The 25,921-nt window shown below is 43.5% G+C and overlaps 1 protein-coding gene across 14 annotated transcripts in view; it reads left to right on the top strand.

Moving 5' to 3' along the window:
- Positions 1-7,806: 7,806 nt before the first annotated feature.
- CELF4 (CUGBP Elav-like family member 4) overlaps positions 7,807-25,921 on the top strand; it is a gene marked incomplete at both ends in the record, with an annotated part of 693,394 nt that continues 675,279 nt past the window's right edge. For all 14 annotated transcript variants that reach the window (XM_082496991.1, XM_082496998.1, XM_082496993.1 and 11 more), the window contains one exon: positions 7,807-8,086. In XM_082496991.1, the coding sequence (XP_082353117.1) occupies positions 7,807-8,086 (280 nt within the window). The remainder of the gene's footprint in view (positions 8,087-25,921) is intronic.

The following is a 25,921-nucleotide window of genomic DNA, read 5'->3' as shown; positions in this document are numbered from 1 at the left end:
AAAGTAGGAGCAAGAATGGGTTTTGTAAAACAAGTATTCGTTCATGCAAACAAATCCAATATTGAGGCCGTGCCTACAACATACATCGTTCAAAGTGAGACTGGGCATAGCTTCAGAAGTAAAACATGCCACGGGATATCAGGGTGTTCTGAATCTCTGAGCACTGATTTTGTCATTGTGTCCTGATGCTGTAAATCTACGCTTGAAAAGTGACCGCTGACTTGGGATGATAACGTCACACACCTAATCTCCATGCTTCATTCTCTCTAAAGTTCAGCAAGCAGCTGGGTGCTCAAATATGAATTAGCTGTTTAAAGTCCTTTTCAGAGTTAGGCCTGATTTGCAAGAATGTGCACTGACTGTGACTACAGCTGTGAGAGGACAACACTCCCAAAAAGAGGGCTTAAAATCCATCTTTAACCTAAATTAAGTTAAATTCCCCTAATCCCAAACTGGAGAGATGAAAAAAAAAAAAAAAAACAAAAAAAAAAAAACAAACCCAAACCAAAACAAACAAACAAACAGCAACAAAACCCTGCACTTTTTTCCTTGCAGTTCTTTGCCTCATGTTCATCATGTTAACTAATAAATATAATCGCAAACACACAGATGCACACACATATATGCAAGCACACATAGACACACACACACACAAACATGCACGCAGGCCCTAATTAAAAGGAAATTATTCTGGTTGCAAAGACAAGCACTTAAATATTAAGAGCCCCCAGAATTGAGGTTACGTGCACAACCTGGATTTTCCTTTGTTGTACAGATGCATTCTAATTCAGCCTTTAATTACACGATCACTCACAGAGTAGATGGCATGTGCAGTGCCGTTTGTTGACTGCAGACGACTGGAGGATTCTGCCTCCCATTTCAAGCACACAGGAGAGTGGGCATTTTGGGGCAAATATTCTACTCCAGGCATGACATCTTGTTCTTTTAGCTTATCCCTATCTCAGATCCATCCATTCTCATTCTGTATTCCCCCTCTCCGTTTCAGTCCCATACCCACTTTCACTTTTCGGCTGTCTCTCAATCTGTCTCTTTTTTCTGCCTTAGCTTTCCAGTCCCCTGTCCCTGAGTTTGCTAACCCCACAAGCTCTCAGATCCACTACGCCTTCCACAGTTTACTTTCCAATGTTTTCTTACATTTCTTATATTAATCCCTCCCTTTTCTCTGTTATTCTACCACAGATGGATCCCCATCAGACTTATCTCCCCTCCCATTTCTCACCATTTTCCCAGATTCTTACTACTGAGAAGTAAACTATTGTGTCTCAGCACAACCTTTCTTCCCAAGCTCTCCATGGCTAACTGGGTCAACACAAATAAATAACTGGAATGTTCTTTAGCCCCGGGTCCAAACGGCACGGCACCACATACCCAAAAGGCTAAAATCTCTTTTCCCAAAAAACACACGATCCTTGTCTGTAGTACCCACTGGAAACACCTTATTTGTCTGTGATGACTTCCAAATTGCACCCAGAAGGTGCCTGGGAGGCTGACATGGGCCAAACCCATGCCAAAGACTGTGCTAAGTTTAGGGCAATTAATAAATTTCTTAACCCTATGCTCTGGACATGGTTCATTTGGTAGTACAGACACCACCCTTGAATCTGAACCCCAGTCTGTTCCCTATTTGTGTCTCTTCTCAACCCATCCCAGTGTACTCCAACCTCCTCTGTCTTCCCAGCTCTTCCAAATTCCCCCCAGCTGTCTCTTTTTTGATTCTGCTCTAGCCTCACTATTGGATCTCCTTGTCAGTCCCTGGAAGCTCAGGGAAGACAAACTCCCTGCTTTTGCCACAGGTATCCAATCTCCAATTTTTCCTGGTCTCTCCCAGGCCAGCCCTGCAATGACAGGAATAACTCTGGCCTCTGCTGGAGCATACCCGGTGAGAGCCGAGTCACTGGGGAATCTGGTTTTGGAAATCTGCATCTCTAGTGAGCGTGTGAGAACTGCCATTTTCCCAAGGCTTTTAATTGGCCACTTTGGGGCAGATTTTCCCCGAGACAGCAAAAAGACTTGAGAAAGAGCTTCACCTCCTGTCAGCTCTTAGTATCACGCTGTAAAGCATGGGGACAGGAAAGCTTTACAAAGCATCTCATTTGACTCGGTTCAAACCAGCCCGCTTCTCCTCTGGGTCATTCTCAGGGACAGAAAAATAGCTCCAGCTGAAATTTTCCAGAAATAATTAAAGAATTTGAACTGAATGCAGGCACCCAATTTAGAGAATTTCAGCCAAAACCTGTGCAATTTATCAAAGCTGAACAGGATTTTATTATAGGGAGTCTCAGGCAACCTTTGTAACTGGCGGTGCTACCAAATCCTATTAAACTGAAATCTCCCTTCCTCACAGGGGCGCTGTGAGCATTAATTTGTTAATGATTGCACAATGATTTGATGATGAAAAGGACCATATTAACACGAAGCATTATTGTCCCTACAATACAAGCTTGCCTGCTTTCATTACTCATTATGTACAGGGACATCCATATTATGGCAAAGGGATGGAGAGATAATAAACTTGGTATTCTTTTCAAAGGACTAATACAACATGTTTACAGAGTTCACAGCATGGGTAATAGGAATATTCTGGAGAGCTCTATTTAAATAGCAGAATCCATTGGGTGGTGTGTAGTGCACAAATCCTGTGTCTTAACATACATGCAAACATACGCATACATGCTGTCTTCTATTTTTCTGTCCGCTCTTAACCCCCAGTTTCCATGCTTTACCACCTGAAACTCACCACTGCTACTTTAATAACAAAAGGCCTCCATAAACAGAGCTCCCTTTTATTACAGTGATACCTTTTGTTGCCTGCATTGACCACAATCCTGTACTAAGCTCTTTTGGATGCAAATAGTTTTTCATTTCTCTCCTCAATCAACCTTCTGGATTCTAACTAAGGCAGAGGGAAAAAAAAAAAAAAAAAGAATAATAAAAAAAAACAACAACCAACCCACACTGATTCACGCATTAATTCAGGGACCTATCTTGCAAATGTTCACATGAGTAATCCTTCCTCGGATGAATAATCCCTCTGACCACAGCAGACTGATTAACAACAATGCAGATTAAGGTTTTCAGGATTGGGCCCGTTCCCTGATCCCTGGGTTCTCACCCGAAGTTTAGCAGATGATGGTCCCTCTCCTTTTGTTAGATGTATTAGAGGCTCACGTGCAGCTCTCAATTATTTTATTTGATTACATAGCTAACAGGCCCTGATCCTGTCAGCGCTCCCTCAAAAGCCTAACAAGCTGAAGTAAACAATCCCAGCTGAGTGAGAAGACTTGGCAGGATCGGGCCCTTTAATAGGTGCTGAGAGCCGTATCTTTGAGCTGTGATCAGAACATGTATCTTTGCTATTAACGGTCTCGTCTTTTATTTGGAAAAATCTTGCAGCGAAACTGGGAGTATGTGGGCTGATTTAGCTACCTACGTCTAAAGAAGGGTAAGTTACTATGTAAAAACTAAATTCATGCTTATTGTTTATTTATTTGGAAGAAAACTGCCCTGCAATTTATTTTATATCATTTGGCAAATGATAGTTCTGTGTGCTATGGGTCCGGGGTTTTGAAGTCGAGGAGAAGAATCCCCCTCCACCAACCTTTCGGCCTATTCCTGCCTTTCTTTTTTACTTGCTCGTTTCCTGGAGAATGAAGATATTCAGGACTCATGTATGGCCATGCCCCCCTTCCCTGCACCAAACGGTGTTCATTAAAAACTTGCTGCTAGCAAGGGCCTGATCCAGCCCTCCTGGAAGTCATTGGAAAGCTGTTTATTGACGTCATGGGGACGAGGAGCATACTAATGCATGCAAGTACCTTTACTAATGCGGGCAGTCCTGTTAACAACACCGAAGTTGTTCACAGGATTAGCAGCAATCAATCAAGCCCTTTGAAAGGCACGTTAGAAGCCAAAGCGCCGTGCTGCAAACCCTTTCTTGCAGGAGGTGTGTGCGTACCTGTGGCGGGTCCTGCTGCATCTCTCTGCTCCCACCCAAGCAGTGTCAGTGCATTTTTTTCATGTTTGTTTTGTTTGTTTTTTTTTTTTTTTTCTAGCTGCGCTGATTCGGGGTAGTATTTCTTCTGAGGAGGTAAGACTTGTTGGTGATCTAGCCCAATGCAAAGAGTGTTTGTGTTCCCAAAAAGACCCCACTAAACAGAGTGAGGAGTAGGAGCAAATGGAGCTGTAAAAGGGCTTGGGAGGGGGTGTTTTTATTCCTGCAATTGGACAGATAGGGGGAAAAAAAAAGGGGAGGGGAGGGGGAAAATCTGAAGTGCTTGATTTTGGTTCCAAGCAGATAAATAACTTTTACTCTCTGGGAGAAACTGGAACTTGTTACAAAAGACCTTATTCTTATAAAATTCCTGTGGCCTCTGCTGCTTATGGATTGCTGAACTGGACCCACTGTGATTACACTGGGAACATTTCTCACTTGGGAACTATTCAGCAAAGGCTGGTTTATAGATAATAATTTCACTCCTCCTTTGCCTGTATCTGTTTAAAATCCAGTACAGCCCCTTGCACATGTGTAAAGGTGCTTATGGGGTATAGCTTATTTCCATCCACAGCAGCAGCTGTGTTCATCTCGGAGCCCTTGTAGCAATATTTGTGTCCGTATTATTTCATCCTGCCACCCCTCACAGCTGTGCCTGTGCACCAGGGGGCTGTACTTGAACAACATCCATTTCTAAATGACTATACTTATGGCTCTGTGAAAACGGGGCGTGGACCAGCTCAAAGTTTTAAAAAATATATATTGTTGTAAAAGCGACACTCTCGCTGAGCAACAAAACAACTCTTTTCACTGCCCTGTTCTTTTAATTGGCTTTAATTTGGGATAAACCGTGACTGCAGGCAGAGTGGCCTGCTCACGGACAAGGTGTTAACAGAGCAATCCCTGGGATGGATCCGTGCCGGATGCTGTTTCACTTTTCACTATAGTGGATATTCCTTCTTTAAAAAAGGTTTGACAAGTCCTCTTTCGGTGAGCCATCCTAGTTCTATCACAGGTGCGGTTTTAAGGTTCAGAAAGAGCAGATGTTAAGATTTTTAACGTCCCGGTCTAGGGTGGGGGGGTACCAGAAGATTTTGTTTCATGCGGGTTTTGTTGTTGTTATTCTTTAATCACAGTCCAAGGCACAAGACAGGATTTGAAAGCAGGTGAGCCAGGGAGCTGGAAATTTGGGAGAGGGGCTGTGTGCAGGTTTTATCCACCCACAGCTCCTGGGCTGTCGGGTCTCTGCGTCTTTAGCCTTTCAACCTTGAAAGTGCGTGCCAGGGAAGGGAAGACAGACAGATCCCCTCCTTAGACCCCAATAAATAGCACGCCTGGTCAGGCGGCAGACAATGCGCGGTGCCTGCCACCAGCCCGGCATTAGGCGCCTGACAGCAGCTGCCTCCCCATTAGCGGCGAAAGATATTTAAAGAGCCGTAAAAGGCAGCGAAGGCTGCCGGGGGCCGGACTCGGGTGTCGCCCCCAGGTGCGGGAACCGGAGAAAGAGGGGGGGACCCGGTCCCGGTCCCGGTCCCCGCCCGCCCGCCTGCCTGCTCCCCCCGCCCCAGGTGGGGACCCCGTCGAAGGGCTAGGGGAGGGGCGCAGCCCCGCTGCACCCACACACGCACCCCAGACTCCCCCCAGGATCGGGCCCCTCCGCTCTCCTCTCCTGGCAGGGGAGCTCGCTTAAGGCACGGGAGGACTCGCAGTCACAGGAGTAGTTATAATAGCTGAGCCACCTGCATTCGGTTGATTTAAAAAAAAATATATATTTTTTTTTGGGGGGGGGGGGGGGGGGGCAGGTCTCTGCCTTGCTGCTCTGTTATTAAAACGAAAGCCAAATAAAGTGAAAACTGCTACAAAGGTGTTGTGGTTTTGTTCCTTTTTGTTTGTTTGTTTGTTTTGTTTGCTTTTAAAACAGAAATAAAAATAAATTCCGGTCAATAAAACATGCAGGGACGTTGCAAATTTAAACTAATAACCTCCCTCCTCCACGGCTGCCCCTTCCGTTTACAGTCACACGTGTTACCGGAGCTCCCGGGGGACGGGCGGCCGGCCGGAGGGGGGGGGGGGGGGGGGGGGGAACCCGCTCCCAGCCCGCCCCCCGGGGCCGCCGCCGCCTCCGCCGCGGGGAGCAGCCGGCGGCGCCGGGAACAATGGCTGGGAGCCCCCGCGGTGCCGGGGGGCGGCCCGGGGCGGGGGGGATTCTGTGGGCCCCCCCTGGGGTAGGGGAGATAGCTGGGAGGTGTGTGGCTGCAGCCTGACCGGAGGTGGTGGTGGCGGTGGTGGGTGTTCAGGACAGGTAACTCGCAGGCTGCGCTGAGCTCGCCTGCTGGTGTTTCTCCGAGCTTCATCCCCGCACAGCTTGCACGGGAAAGAAAAAAAAAAAAAAAAAAAAGAAAAGAGAAAAAAAAAATTGCCCTGAGCACACGCAGAGCCTTGTTTTGTTACTGTCCGGATTACTGTTATTATTATTTGGGGGACAAGGGGGAGTTGTGTCCTTAATCCGAGCCTCCCTGCCCTCCCCACCCCCAGATGCTGTGAAAGGAGAGCTGATTTCATTTCCACCATACAGTACACTTTGTCTAGAGAGCATTGTTCGGACAAGCAACTCCCGATCCCTGATGACTACAAAATACGATTTATGTTTCCATCAGAGAGAGACAGAATATCCTGATGGCTTGAAAGTCGGGCAAGAAAATCTTATCTAATCAATCCTTTTCCAATACACACACACACGCACACACACCACACGCAGCTAGCTAGCATAGGAGATAACGCCCGCACTGATTGTATGTAAAATAAATATCGGCAGCATGAAAATTAACAATAGTCATCTTGATATTTTGCGTCTCCCTCCAAAGGGCTACAATAATACAATTTGTGCCTTTCCTAGCTTGATGTCATCATCATCACAATTAAGAAAGGAAAAAAAAGAGCTTAAAGAGCATGCATTTTTTTTAGATGCAACAAGAACACATATAGTAAAGAGAGCTTGTAACAACACAACCACAACAACAACAGCAAAAGCAACCTCTGAGCCCGAGGATTCGTCCGTATCTGAACTGCTTTTATTTTCAATTGCGAAATCATAGTAAGAGTAAATAATAAATAAGAGACATCGTCATAATAAGAAGAAGTCAGAACACCTTGGGTTTGTTTTTTTTCCCCTCTCAAATAAAAAGGCAGATTTCCCGATGATCACTGAAATTATAACGACAGCGATTGAACGGAGGGCTTGCAAAGGAAAAGAAAAAAAAAAAATCATCATCATTGGTCCTAAAAACGCAACCGTTCCCCTTTGCTCACTTGGCACAATAGAAATTGACTGTCTCTCAAAGAGCCATGCGCCTAGTGCTATTTATAGCCAGGGGCTGTGTTGGAAGATACCATTAAGCTTCTCCCGGGCAGGCAGACAGGGGGGTGGTTGGATGGGAGGAGGGGGTTTAGCCAGAGTAGAGGCAAAAGCAATCCCCCACCCCCAGCCTCCCTTCCCCGCACACACACACATCCACACACTCACACCCCACCCCCTAGTCTGGCTGGGAATTTGAACCGATCCAGCCTGTTTAAACGGAAAGGACACAGATCTCCAATGTAAAAAAAAAATCAGATCAGACCCAGAGAGAGAGAGAGACGGAGAGGGAGGAGTGTGTGTGTGTGTGAGTGTGTGTGTGTGTGTGTGAAAGAGGGAGAGGGAGCGAGAGAGCGAGAGAGAGGGAGAGAGAGAGAGGGACAGAGAGGGAGGGAGAGAGAAAAGAAGAGGGGGAAAAAAAGGAAAGAAGATTTTCTCTATGTATATAAAGATGGCCACGTTAGCAAACGGACAACCAGACAATACCAGCCTGAGTAGCAATCACAGCAACCCCAGCACCAACGGGCATATGAACGGATTAAACCATAGTCCCGGAAACCCATCCACCATCCCAATGAAGGACCACGATGCCATTAAGCTCTTTATTGGGCAGATCCCCCGTAACCTGGACGAGAAAGACCTCAAACCGCTCTTCGAGGAGTTCGGGAAGATCTATGAACTGACGGTGCTGAAGGACAGGTTCACTGGCATGCACAAAGGTGAGTTACCTCCTGAACTTTCCCGGGAGAGATCGGGAGAGGAAGACAGGCTCCCGCTCCCTCTCCGGGTCTCTCTTTCTCTCTTTCCTTTCGATTTCATTTCATTTTATTTCATTTTTGGTTGGCCCGGGGGCGGAGGCAGCAGGCTGGGGGGGCAGGGAAAGAAATAATAGACCCTCCCGGAAAGAGAAGAGAGAGAGGCAGGGAAGGGAGTCAGCCCCGTTTGGCTTATTTATTAGTATTTTCATTTCTTTCCCTCCTTTTTTGGGGGGTGAGATGCCGCCACTTGCGGAAGCCGGGGCGCCCAGGCGAGCGGACGAGCGGGCGGCGGGGCGGGCAGGAGCTGTCCGCTCCCGGTGGTGCTGAAAAGAGGAAGAGGATTTCTTTATTTATCTTTGGGAGCCGCACATTTTCCACCCATGGGTGTGTGTGTGTCCGTGTGTCTGTCCGTGTGTTTGCGCGGAGCTGGGAAGCCCCTATTTTACAACTGTTGTGTATCTGGCACCGGCGCCTTTTCTTTTTCTTTCTTTTCTTTTTTTTTTTTTTTATTTTTAATTTTACTGCTTTTACAGTTATTATTTGTAGTCTTCTCCAAAGCCAGAGGCAGAGGAGAGTGAGTTGCTTCGGGGAGGAGTATTTAATTTTGGTTTTGTTCAGCGTGGGAACGGGGAAATAAACAACAATAAAAAAGCCTATCTATCTCAAGCGGGGCAGGGGGGGTGGTGGTGTGGGTGTATGAAATCACGATGTGTGTGTGTGTGTTGGAAAGGGTGAGCCAGAAGGGACGGGTTACAGTTTAGTTCCAGAGGGGAGAAGTCTCTGAGCAGGCATATTCCAAGCACTACTTTAATGTGCCCAAAGTCCATCCCGGGAACTTTTTAGGTTTTCTTTACAGGCAGTGGAGACGTACTCTCCATGCGATGCCTCGCTCACTCCATCTCTGCCCGCTCCTTTCCCTGCTTAGCTTAGGCTCTCCGGAGGTGCATTTCAGATTAGATGATGCTACGTTTTCGGGGTGGGGGAGGGTGTGTGTAATGGGGGAGAGATGCTCAGATCCTCGGGTAGGAAAGTAGGACTCACAGGGAGGAAGTTGAAGAAAATTTGCAAGGTAGCCCCACTTAGGAGCAGGAGAGACCCAGGAGCGAAGCGAGCCACTTTATTAACTCAGGTTCTGTAAATATATATGTGTGTGTGTTTATTACATTAGATATGTAGTTATTAAAATAAAAAAAAAAAAAGAAAAGAAAAGAAAAGAAAGAGATCAGAACAGAAGTGACTGGGGTGTGACTCCAGATTTAGTGCAGGAGAAGAAAGGGTTTTGCAGGGGGCCATGGGGGGAGTGGAAGTTGCATCTGTTACAGGAGAGGTTCAGTAGCAGTGTCTACTCCAGCTTGGTGGACTACTGGTAGGGAGAGTCACTGGTAACGGCATTGCTGGCTTCCCAGCTTTCCAGATGCCTTGGCGAGTTGTAAATCTTGAACTTAACAGCATGTTTAGCAGGCATCTATTCCCTCTTCTCATTCACTCTCAGGAAATGCGAATGAAAATATACCCTGACAGTGCAAAGTACCAGTTTCAAAGAGAAAACGTTCAGGGTTCGGGGACTGGGAACTCAGTTCAAGTTATAGGATATTTCTTCCTTTCTTGCCGGTCGCTTCAAACACCCTTCTCATATTTACAATGATCAGTGTAGCCCTTTTGAACCTTGCTTTCTTTTTAGACTAGTTTCCTAGAAAACACATCAAGGTCTGATGGGCATCATTTACACATGACATCCATATTATAATAATTATAAATAATAATTAAAATAATTGTAAGAAGCATAGGCAAGGAAAGGTCCTGGGAGGTTTCGTCTAGTAGATGAAGCATAGTAAGAGTAGCCACTGAGCTCGCGTGTGCACACGCGTGTTTGCAAAAATTGTCTAAGGTTTCTGTAAAATAAAAATAACAACAGTAAAAGCTGCACCAAAGAGAATCATTCAACATAGTGTAGAGGAAATCTTTGAGCTAACACCTCGATAAAGCATTTTTGTGGTGGAGAGAGGTTATTTTGATTGTTGATGAGATTTTATTCTTTTGTTATGTTCTATCTTAAACCTGTAATTAATCAATCTATGCGGTAACTTTAATTTCTATTGCATAAATGTGAATTCTTCCCCTTTCAGTTCAGTTTTTCTTCTACTGCATGCCTGTATTCACAGAGACAAACTCAGAAAGGGAGGGAGGGAGGAAGAGAGAGAGAGCGCGATCATTTATCTTGCTTGGATGTGTTTAACACATATTCCTGAATTAAGCAAGATACTAACTTCGTTTCCCTTCATTTCATTTCTATTCTAAAGCTGCAACCTAGGAAAAAAGCCAGGTGGGAAATCTTGTCACCTCATCAAACCAAATTGCATGAGTTAATCTTGAAAGAAACAGTCATTTTTAACCTGCTAGAAGTTTTGGACTTTGGAAGGAAAAATGATGATGATGATTGTTATTTCACAGGGTAGGGTTTGAGTGAAGCTTCAATAGACACCGAGTTGCCAGCGTTTCAGAGATCGGTTTTATTTAGTACATCCGAGAAGAGTTTGAACTCCTTTCTAGCGATGCCGCTGATTTATTAGCTAATCCTGATAAAAATGTGCCTCTGGCTACCTGGAAAAAAATTACTTTCTTGCCAGTAGTGATTAATTACTATTAAGTCAAAAAGCATGATGGGGCTTTGAAGGATGAGGATTGTGTTTAGCCTTTTTTAATTATTTTATTTCATTTTATTTAATTTTTAATCTATTTTTTTCTTTTCCCTTCTCTAAATGCAGTCATGTGAAGCATAGTATTCACTCAGATCTCCTTATTTTGGCTTTGCTTTGCAGGCATAGGTGAAGAATTGCATAAAGATAGCCTAACTTGGCTCTCAGGGGTAGGATGGCAATATGAAACCCCAAGATGCTTTCCATGAGTGATGCATAATGCTTATACATTAATTGATCCATCACTCTCAGTTGATTTCATTACTAATCCAGGGGATGAGGCTGTGGCAGTGGTATACCCTGAAGGGTTAATAGTGGGCTGTAGTTTATTTAAGTGTACGGAGAGCAAATCTTGAGTGTAGAGGGGGAGAAGGTGGGTTTGTGTTGGGAGGAGGGAAGAGACAGGAATTAGCTTAAAGTAAAAACGCAGCAACCAGAGTAATTTCAGGTGTAAATCTACTGAAATGAGAGCACAGGATGTGTATTCTTGAAAATATTATGAAGAGATCCTATTGTGGTGCTCCTGTATAGCCGGAGGAAATTGAAAATTAAGAACCTGAAGATAAAGTACATGACTATGCCCCCCTCCCAAAGAAACTATCGCAAAAGGAGAGCGAAGTCCCAGGTTCTCTCACCAGCAGCCCCGGCTGATACCAGGCCAGGTACCAGGGAAGATGCAGGGGACCACGAATCTTTTGCAGACACACGAAGAGAGAAAAGGGTACGGGGGAAGCAGCCTGCGAGGGAAGGCGGGAGAGGCTTGTCAGATCCCCGAGAAAACAAGCTTTCATGGCACGAGCGTGGCTGCTGCATATTTCCCCCATCCTCACTTCTCTCCACATGGGGCAGGAACAGACTCCTGCTGTGGTACTTTGCTCTAGGGTTGGGAAGAGGCTGTGTGCTGAGATCCGCGGGTAGAAATCTACCGGGGCTGAGCTGACCCACCCACACGCTCACACTTACACATACACACACACACATACACACACACACACATACAGAGTTAACTAATCACACTTGAACAATTTAGCAAGCCATTCATTCATAACTTCCCCCCTTCTTATCTAGCAGTGGAGTATGCTTAAAGGCTGAGTTACTGGGAGACATAAAGGTTAGTGCTCTCAGGACAGCCATATTATAATGCATTATCTTTGAAGTCATTTAAGGCCAATTTAAGTGGTATTTAGTATAATATTTATGAATTAATGTAATCTAAATATAGGATTGTCCCCATAGGTTTAAACAGCCTTTTCTGTCGAAGCTTGCTTGTACCCAAGGCCTGGAATGTGTTTTAATTTAAAACACACAGGTCTCCATAATATTCTATTTAGGAAGTCAGAAGAAATCAACATTCCACACTTAACTGAGATTTACTGAAACATGCGCGGGTGAGCGCTCTTAAAGAGTGGAGATAGTGTGCAGGGGGAAAGCAAGAGTCTTCCATAGACCTGAGAGCTATAACATTCTTTCAACCTTTATTAAGGGGGGAAAAGCGCAAAATCCCTAAAACCTCCTGGAAATCCGCCGCTGCAGTCCCATGGTTAGGATGGTGTTCCTACCTGACCCAAACCTCACTCGATAAGCATTCAATGCAGCTAGAAAAAAAATGCCGTAGGAAAACCATAGTTTAGTTCTTTTGCTGCTTTATCTTCTCAAAAATATAAATGATTTTGAAATTTAAGATACCTCCGGGGTAGGTAAACAAGGCTTCCATTCATTATATTCTGTTCTGTTTGATTACAAAGATAAATGATAGAAAAATTAAAACCTTGTTAAGTTTAAGGATGTTTATGAAGGTTTCAGATATCTCAGAAATTCAAAGGTGCAATGAAAATGAGCATTCAGTTAAGATGATATATTTGTGTATATGTATAAATGTATAGATTTGTGTGTGTGTATACATACAGAAATAAGAGATGTATACACATTCATGCATATAGCCTTTGGGAAATGGAAATTTAGTTGAAAAGAAGCACAACGCAATACAGGTGCTGAATAAACTCCTCCATAATTGAAACATAAGGCTTGCCTGGCTGAAAGCAACACATACAGCATTTAGTATGGTAGTAAACCAAACAAGTTTTAGGGAGGTAAATGCACAAATAAACTGGAATAAAACAGAGGAGGCTTTATGCCTTAGGTCTGAAGAACCACCCCTTAAAACAATCAAAATGCAATTGGATAGCTTGATGGAAGAGAGAGGAAAAAAGCAACCCCCTGTACATTATAATCTCCCGTACAGATGAGCATGCATGTGTATTTGATAATGTCAAACAAATAGCCCAGATTGCTCCATAAATTAGAGGGGTATATGTTAACTCTTTTTTTCAGGGGTCTGGACGTGGATTCTGGTTTCTAAAAGCAGCTGCAGCCAGTTATGATGTTGTTGTTACGGTTGTGTCAGCATTTCCAATACAAACTCCAATTTTCTGGGATCTCTCGCTTGGCTGTTAAGTTTTGCACTGAAAGCTGTTCTTCAGCTAGCCCCACTACCATATCAACTAATCATCCTTACAAGAACGTATGTGTTTTAAAGTTACATAATGTGGAGGAAAGAAAGAAATTAAACTTTGTGTTTCTAGAGATTTTGTTTCTTCTGTCACCTTTGTCCAGGTTAGACATATTTCCTCCACATTTATAGATTATGACTGTATTTGTCCCTCAATATCTACATATACTGGTGTCTTTGGGCATTTTAGGGAAGGAAGAAAAAGGTACTTCTGTTTTTCTTAAAAAAAAAATAAAATAAAATAGCGACAACAACCAAACTTCATAGCATTTACTTGGCCAAAACAAGGTTTTAATTAAAGGGTGAATAAGGAATGTACTAATTTCTAACGTATAACAACAGAAACAGGGGACAGTTTGGTTTTGGTTTATTTTATATTTTTCCTATATTCAGCCAGAAGAGATCGGGAATGTCAGCGCTGAAGTAGAGGGAAAAATTGAGGATCCTTGTCACCTCGGATGAAAAGCGTAGTTCATCTGGTCCCACATCCTGCATCAGCCAGTGGCCAGTGACACAGACAGCGCTTTCTTTAGCAGGGGATTCAAATTGCATAGTATAATAGAAGCCAGGCAGCTGATAGAATAGTCTTTTGAAGGAAGTTGTCAGAGAGTATCTGGAAATTTTGCCTGGGTAAAGAGTGAGTGAGATTGCAGAAAGTGACTCGTGCTCAACTGAAAAGTGGACGGTACCTGTCAAGGAGGGCGGGTAGAGGACTTTCTATGCACCGTGGTCAAGAGCAAGGGGCAGAAGGGGTTGGATGACTGAGGAGGGCCTCCCTAGCCTTAAGAACTGGAAATACGCAGTCACATTTTTCAGCAAGACGTCAGGGTGTTTTTTATCATGCATACCCTGTGTGCATGCACACCAGCCGCACTGACCCGACAGACCATAACGACACTAAAGGAGCTGTTACCGTCCCTCCCGTCAATCAAGTGTGAACCGAGGCGGGTTTATGCGACAGTCAGTAACGGTTCCAAGGGAGAAAAAGTGGGGGAGATGATCTAGGCTGTTGGGCCGCTTACTTGCATTTAAAATAGGGGAAAAAATCAGATGCCCAAAGACTCACGTAGGTGTTGGCTACAGCCTTATAATAATATTCCATAGCGGCAGGAGGCTGCAGGGCTCAGAATGACCTGTCCACCAAGCGCTGTCTGGTTTCTGCCCCACAAGAGTTTGCACTAAGCAGGTGAGGTGTTAAATGAGCTAAGCTGAATCCTAGCCTTAACAAACAGGCTGGTGTTTCATTAATCCCAGCATCATCATTACTTAGGGAGCGAAGGCCTGTCACCTGTTTGCCGGGCAGAAGTCGGTGAGATTTTTGCCATCGCTTCGGCAGGTTCACGTTTGGAAATCCTGGTGCAGGCTTGCATTTACTTGGTGTTTCACGCTCCCTTTAAAATTCTGGATTGCGGATTTACACAGCAAACCGCAACACTTGCAGTTAATGCTACCAACTTCTAGGCTTGTTGGCTTGTCCCTTAACTTAGCTTTCCTTCGGTGAGTGAAACTAAAACTAAAACAAAGCTGAGGAAGTGACAAAAGTCAGAACCCTGCCACATTTCTCACTCACTTAACTGCTCCACCGATGCCCATATGACTGTTGCCGGGGTTTGTCATGGCGGACTGACCCTTATGTATTAAAATCTGCAGCGGAAAAAAGGAAAAATAATAACCATGGTGAGTTAAAGTTATGGCTTTTCTTCCACCGTTGCTCCACCGACTGAGCTGCGGTATATATTATAGGGGGCCTCTCTCTCTCCATAACTCCTCGAGATGCATCGTCGCATTTTGGGGATCGCAGGATCTATTGAATCACCTTGTCTGTGCTGCAGCGCTTGGTGTGGGCTGGAGTCAGGATGTCACCACAGATATTGCATTTGTTTGCTTTTGTCACCGTGAGCCACAGTCTGAATGCACATACAGGTGAATGCAGCTTTTAATGTGCATTCATTATGTCCAACTGACATCCCCTCGATGGAAGAGAGGGCTTATTATTGTCGCTCCCTAAAATAAAGATGGATGAGAGCTTTAAACCTCTCAAATAAAGTGCCTGACCATACGTCGTAGCTAAAAATAAATCATATATGGCCATCTATTCCATGTAAATGAATGGCAAGACATATAGATATAGACATTGTGTTAAGTTTGTCAAGCAGAAGCAGCCAAAAATATTGATCAAGGCAAGGGGGAAAAATTGATAATGAACTGGACTCCTAGAAGACTTTAATTGACAGTGACTTCTGTGAACCAGCTTTGGACAGTATATATAAACTGACCACAGTGTAACTTTATTGCAATGCACTCTCCTTTAATTAATTGTCACCTTTGTTAAGACTGGCTACAGATCAAAGGTTTAAAGTTACTTAACAGGTTCTTAGTAACAAACCCTTCAGATGCATTAGAAATATCCGACAGCTCGGCCAATGAGGCATGCAGATTTCGATCTACCTCACCCTTATCTGTTTATTTCTCCCTCCTTTGTTGAACATGGACAATCATTGTTTAGCATTAACTATTTCATAGATGGCTTTGTTGGCAATGTTTGTTCTTCCAGGGATATATATGGCTGGGAAGGGGGGCCTTCGCTGTTAGGTCTCTCAAAGTATTTTGGCACCAGAAAGTTGATTACGGTTTGATAGACCAAGGTGCAGCGCAGACACAGTTTGTAACGCAGACTATTCTTTCCCGTTTATGTGGCTGAGGTCTGTAATTTCCTTATTTAAATCTGGAAAATATAAAAAGACATAGTTTGCACAGAAGGTGCAGCCGAGAATGAACTTTTATGTGAAATGTGTATGTGCAGAGAGACAGAAGTGTGCCTGCCACGTTTGTATGTCACACACAAACACAACCATTTTATTATATGTGCATATTAATGAAAACAAGCATTCAGTACAGACAGGCTGATATAGGTGTCTAAATAATTCCTTTCTAAAAGACAGTACAGAGATCGTACTGTTGCGTGAAAGTGGCAGGTGACTTAACAGGCTATTCCTGGAATTATATGCAGAGTTTAATACGACACATAGCTGTTTGTTCATTATACTAATTTAATGATACAGTCACACTTAATTAATCCATCTCTGGTTTACTTGTACATTGTGCCTGAGCCTCCAAAATATTTTAGAGGCAACCCGGCTGACTTCCCAATGTGCTGGGGCAGATAACTCTGGACGTAAAGCTTCTTCAAACAGAATAAAAATGGAGCTTTGCAGACAGAGTTGGTCTGATGAGATCTGACTGCATATTTGGCCTGTTTCTAATTCAAATGCCTGTGTATTATATACACAGAGACTATGTACGCACGCATGTATCGAAAGGGCAGACTTACATTTGCACATAGTTCCTCTCCTTTTCAGTCCCTTTTCAGTCCCTAAGGATAGATTCACATCGCATAAGATGCATCAGTCACTGCAAACGCACACAAATATCTTTGTCGGATTCGGTAGCTTCTCGCAGGTAGATGTATAAAGCAGCATCAGCCTAATAATATCCCTATAAAACAGTGCTTCCTTCCTAGGATCCAGAGGGATGAAGGTTGTCAGAAGATCAAAAGATATATCACAGTGCGCTTGTAGAAATCCCCTGATTATGTTTCCTCTCTATAATGCTCAAATTCACTATTTGATCAATTGTAAAAAGGCCAATGCTTTAGGAGGGGGGAAAAAAAAGTATTAGGTTACTAGATGCTTGAGGGTGAGTGAAAATCGCACCTAAAATTATATGTAGCAATACAGTAATGAGCTTATCAATACTTCTTTAAGGAATCTGACAGCCCTATAGGAGAGATTCAGTTCTGTGAGCAAAGGTCACAATATAGATATTGCTTATTAAGACTATCGATAGCCTGGTTGACCAATCTAACCAGAGACTGTATAATGTACCTGCTGTTAACAGGCAGGGAGGAGAACTATGAAGAATTTACAGAATTTCCCACATGTAATATTAATAATATTGATTGATTCTAATAATATAATAAGGTAAAGATGCACTTCTTTGAAATGGTGCATGGAGGGGGGCGGGAGAGAGAGAGATACCTTTGCTGAGTGTATCGAACAGGATTGCACCTCTTTGAAAGCTAACCCAGAAAAAACTCACTTTTCTTGCCTCTTAAAGGCAGAGCTCTGTTTCTTGCCCATTGTTTCACCGGACCCCGACAGAAAAACGAGATACCACTTTCTCTAGGATCGGGACTTTGCCATGCAGATGCAGAGAAGCCGGGGACCTAAAAAACTCAGAGCAGCCAGGATCATTTTGGTCAACCCGTTCAGTCCCTCTCTCATAACAGGATTAATCCCTGAGAGCTCTTTTTCAACATAGCAATGCAATGAAAATGCTCGATTTATTTTATTTTTTCACACCTTTAGCAGCATTTAAGAAATGGGGAGAAAAAGAGGGTGGAAGTAACGTATATTCTATGATACGCATAATCTATAATTGATGGGCAAGGACTTTGCAGAGCAGCTACAAACCTCCTCCAAAGTCTTCAGGAAAACTCTACCTTGCCTGCAGCAGTGTTTGGATCGGGACCCTAAGTTACAGGCAGTTCTGCAAGATACCCGACAATATGTGACTGCCTTAAGGATGTTAACTCATGTAAATCCACATACACAGACCTGCTTGCTTCTAAATTTCCTAACTACTCCCTCTTCAGCAATAGGCTGCCTTATCTAGGTAGGCTGGTTCCATCCTTCCGCTATACCATTCAGCTTGAAGTGTCTCGTTCCAGTTTCCGTATGGTAGTTTCAAGATGGTTTGCATTTCATTGTGCCTTTTTCAGTTTTCAGGGCAAGTGTTTTTCTTTTGTGAGCATTTAATTGCTTTTAAAAGCAATTTATTTGATCGTATTCCATCTTCGATAATACATGGATGAAGATGCAATTTTTCACCCTCTTTTATAACGATATATTGTTATTCAGTTATTCTTTCAGGTTTGTTCCATTTTGTGCATTCGGAGAGAGTCTGGTCATTTTTTTGCTTTGTTTTCCTTCTTCCTATCTTTATTTTTTTGTTGGCTTATGTTTTTTTTTTTTTTTTTTCTTTTAAGAAAAAGAAATCTCATTCAAGATACTGGCAATAAATGAGAAAAGTAGGAGTGGAAGTGAGGAACAGGCAAGACAACCAACAAAAATCCTTTGGCAAAGTCTTTAAAAGCATACCATTGCTGCATGTTTATTTGCAGGAGTTTCGATCCAGCCAATTTTGATACCAAAGAAAAGAGTGTTTTACAAACGACTTAACTCCAAGTTTAGTCATTGACAGAGAAGGAAAAAAAAAAAAACCACAAGCCAACCCGTAGAAACACTGAAAGGAAATGCGCATAAAGATCTCGGAGGAGAGAAGGGTGATAGAGTGATGCTAGGTTTTACATTCTACTATAGGTTAGTAAAAGTTAAGACCAAATTAAACAAACAAATAAATAAACAGGAAAAGCAAGCACTGCCATTCGTTCCGGATTATTTGCTAGTGGTTTATACACCTCAGAACTGCCCCTTTTAAATTGCTGCCTGTGCCTGCAGCTTCGTTCAAAGGAAGGGCATTATCTGGTGGGTGAGGGCCGGCGGTGAGGACGCCTGGGTTCTAATCACAGTGTGGATAATTACTCACCAACACTCTCTGATGGAGTCACTTAAGCTCGGTGCCTTCAGGCCTGATCTCAAACCTGTTGAATCAATGGAAAGATTCCCATTGGCTCCAGTGAGCTATTGATCTTTCATTCCCCCATCTGCGATATTAGGTCAGTCAGATTTTTATTTTGTTTTACTTTATTTATTTTATTTTATTTTATTTATTTTATTTTATTTTATTTATAAGGAGGGAGAAGTTAATGGCATAAATTTGACATTTTTTTTTTTCTCAGTAAAGGTTTTGGTGCATTTCTGACGACAAATGTGTTACGTCAGAGCACCTTTCAGTGCAGAACAGGAAAACATGCTTGCAAAAAACACGGTGGGGAGGTGGAAAATTAGCTTTGCTCATTTCACTTGTAAATACGTATTTGTCCCTGCTTTGCTAAGAAAGGGTCAATGGCAATTTTGCCAGTTTTCTTTGTGTGAGTAGGATTCAGCCTTTGCAATTCTCCATCTACAGAAATATCATCATTCACTGATTCAGGATCTTGACTTTTTTTTTTTTCTTCTTTTAGTGAATCACATATATACTCTTCATTGTTATGGCAACTGAGGGAGCTGCAAAGCTCAAGGATTTGATGAAGGGCTGCATCCCACCTTTCTTCTCTAAAGGCCTGATCCAAACCTATTGTTTGCAACACGATTTGGATCAAGCCAAAGGTATCCGCCTTCGCCGGCTCAGTAAAGAGAGCAAGTTCCCTCTAAACAAGTGTACTCCTGCCCTCAGCATGGGCAGATGGAGTTGGCAGTCATCATCCATTTGCTGAGGACCGACCCAACACTCTCTGAAGTCAATAGTTAGACTCTGACCCAGCCTCACAAACAAGAGACAGACACCGTGTGAATCCTTAAGCAGGGACGTGAACGTCCCTGACTTTGGCAGAGCAAGGTAGTCCAGAAGGGACTTTTCATTGCTGCTACCCAAAAGTAGCTTATTGTGGGGAATAAACAAGGTTCCAGTGACCTCGAGTATCCAGCCATAAGAAAATTAATTCTGAAACCTTTTCATATAAAAGGATGGTTCCAGGTGATCTCTTACAGTGAAGATCTCACAAGCAAACGAATCAGGTTCCCTATGTTTTTTATTATTTCAATTGCAGTTTTAGTTAGTTCGTCAATCGCAATGTGTGTGTTTGGGGTGGTTTTTTTTTTTGTGTTTCCACCCCATCAGTACTTAAGTCTTATGAAATAAATGGAGGAGCTGGAGTGTGCATGTGTGTATGTGTGTTTGTAGAGTCGATTATCTAACCTCTAGTCTATTTGAAATCATCACAGTGCACTCAAGTCAATGATATTCTGTCAAAGGCGGAGAGGAAGCGTGTGCGCAGTGTGAGTGTGTGAACGTGATGCAGTTTGATTGCCTGAAATCCAACTAAGTCTCAGTTTCAAAGGCCCGGGGGCAGCAGGGAAAGTATTTGTTTGTTTAATTATTTATATATTTACTCAGCTTTACTGACAGTGTTTGCAGATGGGGGAAAAAAAAAAAATGAAGAAGGAATGTTGGGTTCTTGTTTGGAGGGGAATGTGTGTTGTATTAGCCTCAATCTGTTCTCCCATATAACGGCTGCTTTGTGCTGTTAAATGACCATTTGTTACTGACCGGCTCATTGAAAAAGGCCAGAGAGGTGCTGGTAGAATTAGATTTTACGAGTTTATTCATAAAAGGAGTTGCACAATAGGTGTGTCATTCCCCTGTCTTCTCTGCGCTGATCCAGGGACAGGACTTCTGGCACCAGGAAATAGTGAGCCACCAGTGAGCCCGGTGACCCTGCTCCTTGCGATCCGACAAAAGATATGGCTCCGATTGCCAGGCGAGCGGCTGGCTCCCCTGGCTCAGCTCTCCACCCCTGGCCCCTGCGTTTGCTTTCCAAGTGCTGCACCTGGGGGCTTTTTGCCGGCCGGCTTTGCATCCAAGACCAGCTCCTCATCCTCCCTTCCCAAAGCATCCTCCCCTGGCTGTAAGGGCCAGCGTGGGCGCGTGGACCACAAGCTCAGACCTCTCCCCAGGGTCAGGTGCCTTCCCCAGGCACCGCTCCAGCCGCTCTGCCCGTTTCCCACAATGTCCTTCTCAGCCTACCTGTGCTCATGGGTCGTATATTTTCCATAGCCAACCTCTGCCACTACAGACCTGTTTCCCCGGTTTTTGCCATTACTGTTCGCACTCCTCTTCCCTCGGTTCAGCTCTGCACCGCTGTTTTGCCCCCGTGCTGTCGCTGGCTGTCACCCCTGTAGAGAGCACTTCACCGGTTCACGTCGCGAGTCACCACTCTGATTCTTTCAGACCACGTTAACCGTCTCTCCTCTCTTTTCTCAGCTCTTCCCTGAACAGGGTTTGAGAAAAGGGAGCCGTACTGACCAAGTAGTTTTTTTTTTTAAAAAAAAAGCCACGGGTAGTAGCAGAAAGAACAAAGTACACAACACACACAGAGATACACAAACATAAGTATTTCTGTACGTAAAGTACTGAGACAGTAGGCAGAAAAGGTGTTGTGGTTTTTTTTTTTTTTTTTGCTTTTGAGGTTCAAAGCTCGATGTCCTCTTTCAAAGAGTAAAAAAAATAAGGCAGTGCAGTAAGTCTATAATTTCACCAAGGCAATTGCGCCTTCTTTTTTTACTTTTCTTGTTTCATTAAATCATCAGCAGATTTCTCACACCTGAACAAAAATCCTGCATACATTTTCCTTTGAATTCTTAAAATCGTGATCTTATTCTTAACTATTCTTGGCAGACCCTTTTGGGACTACAGTTCAGCATCTTGCAAAAATATTTTTCCCTGCTGTTTTGAAACATAACTACCCCTCAGCTCCAGGACCCTTCTCTAGTGATCCCAAATTAAAGCAGGAAGGCAAAATAAGCCTTTGATGTAGTGCGGCATCAGAGTCTTCTTCATTCAGCGGTAGGTAGGAAGGGATTAGGGACCTATTTCTAGCCCAGCCCTCTTACTAACCTTCCCTGTCCTGCCAGATCCCGTTCCTAGACCTTGCTCTTCCTCAGTTTGTGATGTGTAAAGAGGAATTTATGATATCCAGCTTTGCAAAGCGCTTTGTGTGTATTTAAGGTAGGAGTCATGCTGTAGCTTTAGCCGTGATGGTCTAAGGTTATAAATGAGACAACATTTGTAAGGAGAGGTAATATCTTTTATTAGTCCATCTGATATAGCCGGGGAAAAAAAAACAGCAGAGTTCCTTGTGTGCCTGAAAGCTTGTCTATTTTTTTCCAACTATATCAGTTGGTCTAATAAAAGATATTACCTCTCCCGGCAATCCTTGCCTCATTTGAGGTGTAAAGCATGTAGGCTGATTATTTAGGCCTGCTTTTTGTCTGTGTTGAGGGATTAGACATTTTCTCACCTAGGTGGTCAGGGGAAAAGCAACCTGAGTTGGTGTCCCCTTCTGTCACCTTCTGTGATCAGCAGCAGTGGCCATCTCACAGGCGTTAAGAGGTGCAGAGAAACTCTGACAGCCCCTGTTTTCTGATCCTGGAGATGTCCTTTCTTTTTTTGCTGTTCTACTCCCTTACGAAGCACCGCATGCCCTCTCCTCACCCCTGTGACTGTGATTTATTTATAAAATTGCTGCGTGTATGTGTGTGCGCGCGTGTGTGTGGGCAACCACACAAACATCCCCAAGCTGCCGAGCAAGCTGATGAGCATTGTCTAATGTATTTAGCAAGTAATAATGCAAACCACAGGCAAAAAGTACAGCAAGGAGAACAGGTAAATTACTTAAGCCATGGAAGACTTTGGAAGCAAGGGATTTTTCCTCAGCTACGAATAAATTGCAGCCCCCTCCACGTCTGGGAGAAGCATTTGGGGTTTGGTTTTTTGTTGTTTTTTTTTCTTTTTTTTTTTTTTTATTTCGTAAAGCGTAGCTGAAAATACTGAGTAGCCGAAAAGAATCCAGAAGAAGGTAGCAGGTTTTCAGACGCGGCAAAATTCTAGTCGTATGCGTAAGGCAGCATAGTCAGAGGGCGGCTATTACTTATGCTTGGCTTTACTACCAGGGAAAGCATCGGATCATCTATTCAGATCAGGATAGTCAGCTATGCCAAAGGTTTAATCAAATATTAAACATGGTCAGTAAACTTAAACCAACGTTGGGCGTGCAGGAGTTCTGCTCCTTTTCAAGCAAGCACTCTAAGAGGAGAAAGTTTTCTCCCACCTCCGTCTGATTGGGATTTTTTGTGGCTGGAGGGATTCTTTTTTCGGACAGGGACCCGCAGTGGTGTATGTCTAGGTAAATACGTGCGCACGTGGGGGTTTGCATGTGTCTCTCTTACCCTGTTAAGTAGAGATTGAGTTGTTTTTTTTTCCCGCAAGTTCACATCTTTCTCGCTCAGATCATTTCCTGTACGCTTTTAATCGTTCACCCCATACGCTTTTCTCTGTCCATCTGTCCCTCTCCAAATACTACGTCTTCTCTCTCTCTCTCTCGCTCTCATCATCCATTCAACTGAGTTAGAAAGGTGTGCGCAACTAGATATGTATGTGAGTGTATTTGCAAACCCGTGCAGGTAGATGCACATGTCTGGCTGATTATTTATAAATAATACACTTACAAAGCACATCTGCCTCCTTCCTATGTACATTTGGACTGTATTTATACCCTCCAGCCCTTATTTATTCTGACCGGGGGCGCTCAGAGGTAGAACATTTTGCAGGGAGTTATGGTTTACGATGTTACTTCTCCCTTCTATTATTCATTCTCTCTGATTTTTATCTAATCTCTCTTTGATTGTCCTGGTGCAGCTTAAGAGACAAAGTGAATTTTTATTACATCATCAATATAATCTCCAGCTAATCAGCATCTGCGTGCATTACCATGCCCCCTTTGGCTTTTCATCTGTGTCCATAAATAATAAGAATAATAATCGGAGCCGTTTTTGTGTGCGCGCGTGTATTTGTGTGTGTGTGTGTGTGTGTGTTGGTATCAGGCGGAGAGTCACAGCTGCACTTTTTCATTTCAGCCAGCTTGTTTTAGCAACATTGGACCCAGCTTTGTGCAGATTGCCTTGACTATTGCCCAGATTAATTTCCTGGTGCCTAACGCTTAAATCATGGAAACAATTAAAGCGGACGAATCCATACACATCTTCTCGCAGCAACTGAACTTTGCTGTTAACTTGTACACACATTTCCGTGGCGTTACAGGCAACATGCCCAGTGCCAGTGGAGTGTGGCGCAGTTAACATATCCCCCTATACGGGTGTTTAACCTCTAAATTTTTAGTGCTTACTTGCTACTTTTTCTTGGGTAGGAGGATAGTACATCGCATGTCTTTCAACGGGAAGCTCGGAGACCAGATTTTTGGCTTTTGATTGCTGATATTTTTCCACAGCTTGCTGTGTAGCACTTAGCCTGCCACTTAGGTCCGCAAATTTTGCAGAGTTGAGCTCCTATACATTTTTTTTTATTATTCTTTTCCAGCTCTGGAAGAACATTGACAATAATACTTCCCCATAAAGTAAGACTTGTGCCACACCTTGAAATTTTCATCCTCTGTACTGATGTCTTGTGCATTTTAAAGAGAATCACTCTTTTTTCTCTTTAAAATACCCTGACTTGGCAGAGCAGGCAGACTTCAGATTAGTTCCCAGTGGTTTAGGGTGATACTTGCATCCGATACACAAACTGTAATGCTCGTGTCGCATCCTGCAGCGGCAGGATTAGTCCTTTGCGAGTTGTCCAAGACTGATCACAAACACTGTGCCAGAGTTCAATCAGATACGACAAAGTCTTCAATAAAAAAGGCACATACACTCATGGATAAATTTTAGACCGATGTACTGAACAGCAGCGAACCCCTCAGGAAAGGGCCTGTATCTCTTCCAGATGAAAGGTAGTTATGGTAGAGAGCCGTCCATCCAGCAAAGTGTGTGCTTAATTCATATCGTGGAAAGCCTCCCAGAACGCAATAGGTTCTTAAAGTTGAGCAGGTGCTTAAATGCTTTGCTGGATCTGTGGAAATCTGCAGTTCAGATGAAATAATTAAGCGTAGGGGTGTTACAGAAGCCCAGTGAAAAGCATAATTCTGTGACTCAGAAATAACACTCCTTCATAGCTGTGGCAGAACACTGAAATCATGAAAGAAACCCCGTGCACCTCGAATACCTTGCAGCATGGATCGGGCTAAGACGCTTCCTATATTTCAAAATATTTCCTTCCTGACTCTTTTTATGGGCAGATTCTGATTAGATTTGGCCTGGGAATGGGATTTGTTCTGAGCAAAGAGAAACACAGAATATTTTCAGTTCTCATCTTCAATTGTCTTTTTTTATACCAAACCCTTTTCCCTGGCCCCTCCAGCTCCACACCCTGTTTTGACAAACCAGCTCATTTATCAGATGGGGAAAAAGGAAAGGGGGAACAGGAATATTTTTGGTTGCTTCTGTTTTGCGTGATATAATCCCCCTCTCCGCTTAGCACCTCCATAAATAGAAGCTCCGATCTGAAATTGGTCACAGTTTATTGCACTCGGGACTAGACCAGCTTGGGTCCTGAGTCTCTGTCAACCATGTAATAAAGAGACTGGAATTTTACACCTTAGACAGATAAAGTTGACACTTTGTATAGCATCTCTTGATTTTCCTGGATCAATTATTATTTTGCCTTTTAATTTTGGAAGTTTATTTGCATATGTATTACTAGGTCTCTCTTTATTGTTTCATTATTTACTTATGCCCTTTTGCCCCACCTTACACCGCTTCTTGCCCAACTTCCCCAAACCAGCAGCTAAATCCCCTGGGCAGGTATGAAACCAACATCATTCCCAGATAAAAATCTACCTTGAAGGATGAAGAGCATCCCCCGTTTGTAACTCGAAGGCATGAAAAAGAACACATCACTTATCTGAATTTGCTGTTCATCCAAGCACTGTTTATGGAGATTTACAGTACCTTGCCTGTGCAAAGAGCTCTATTGCATGGTGACTGCTGGAGGATTTTAGGTGGCGGTATTAGCCGC

Source organism: Vanellus vanellus, assembly GCF_965231255.1.
Source record: "Vanellus vanellus genome assembly, chromosome: Z".
NCBI classification, from domain to species: domain Eukaryota; kingdom Metazoa; phylum Chordata; class Aves; order Charadriiformes; family Charadriidae; genus Vanellus; species Vanellus vanellus.
The sequence above is the reverse complement of the archived record's forward strand: the minus strand, read 5'-3'. Positions and strand labels throughout refer to the sequence as shown.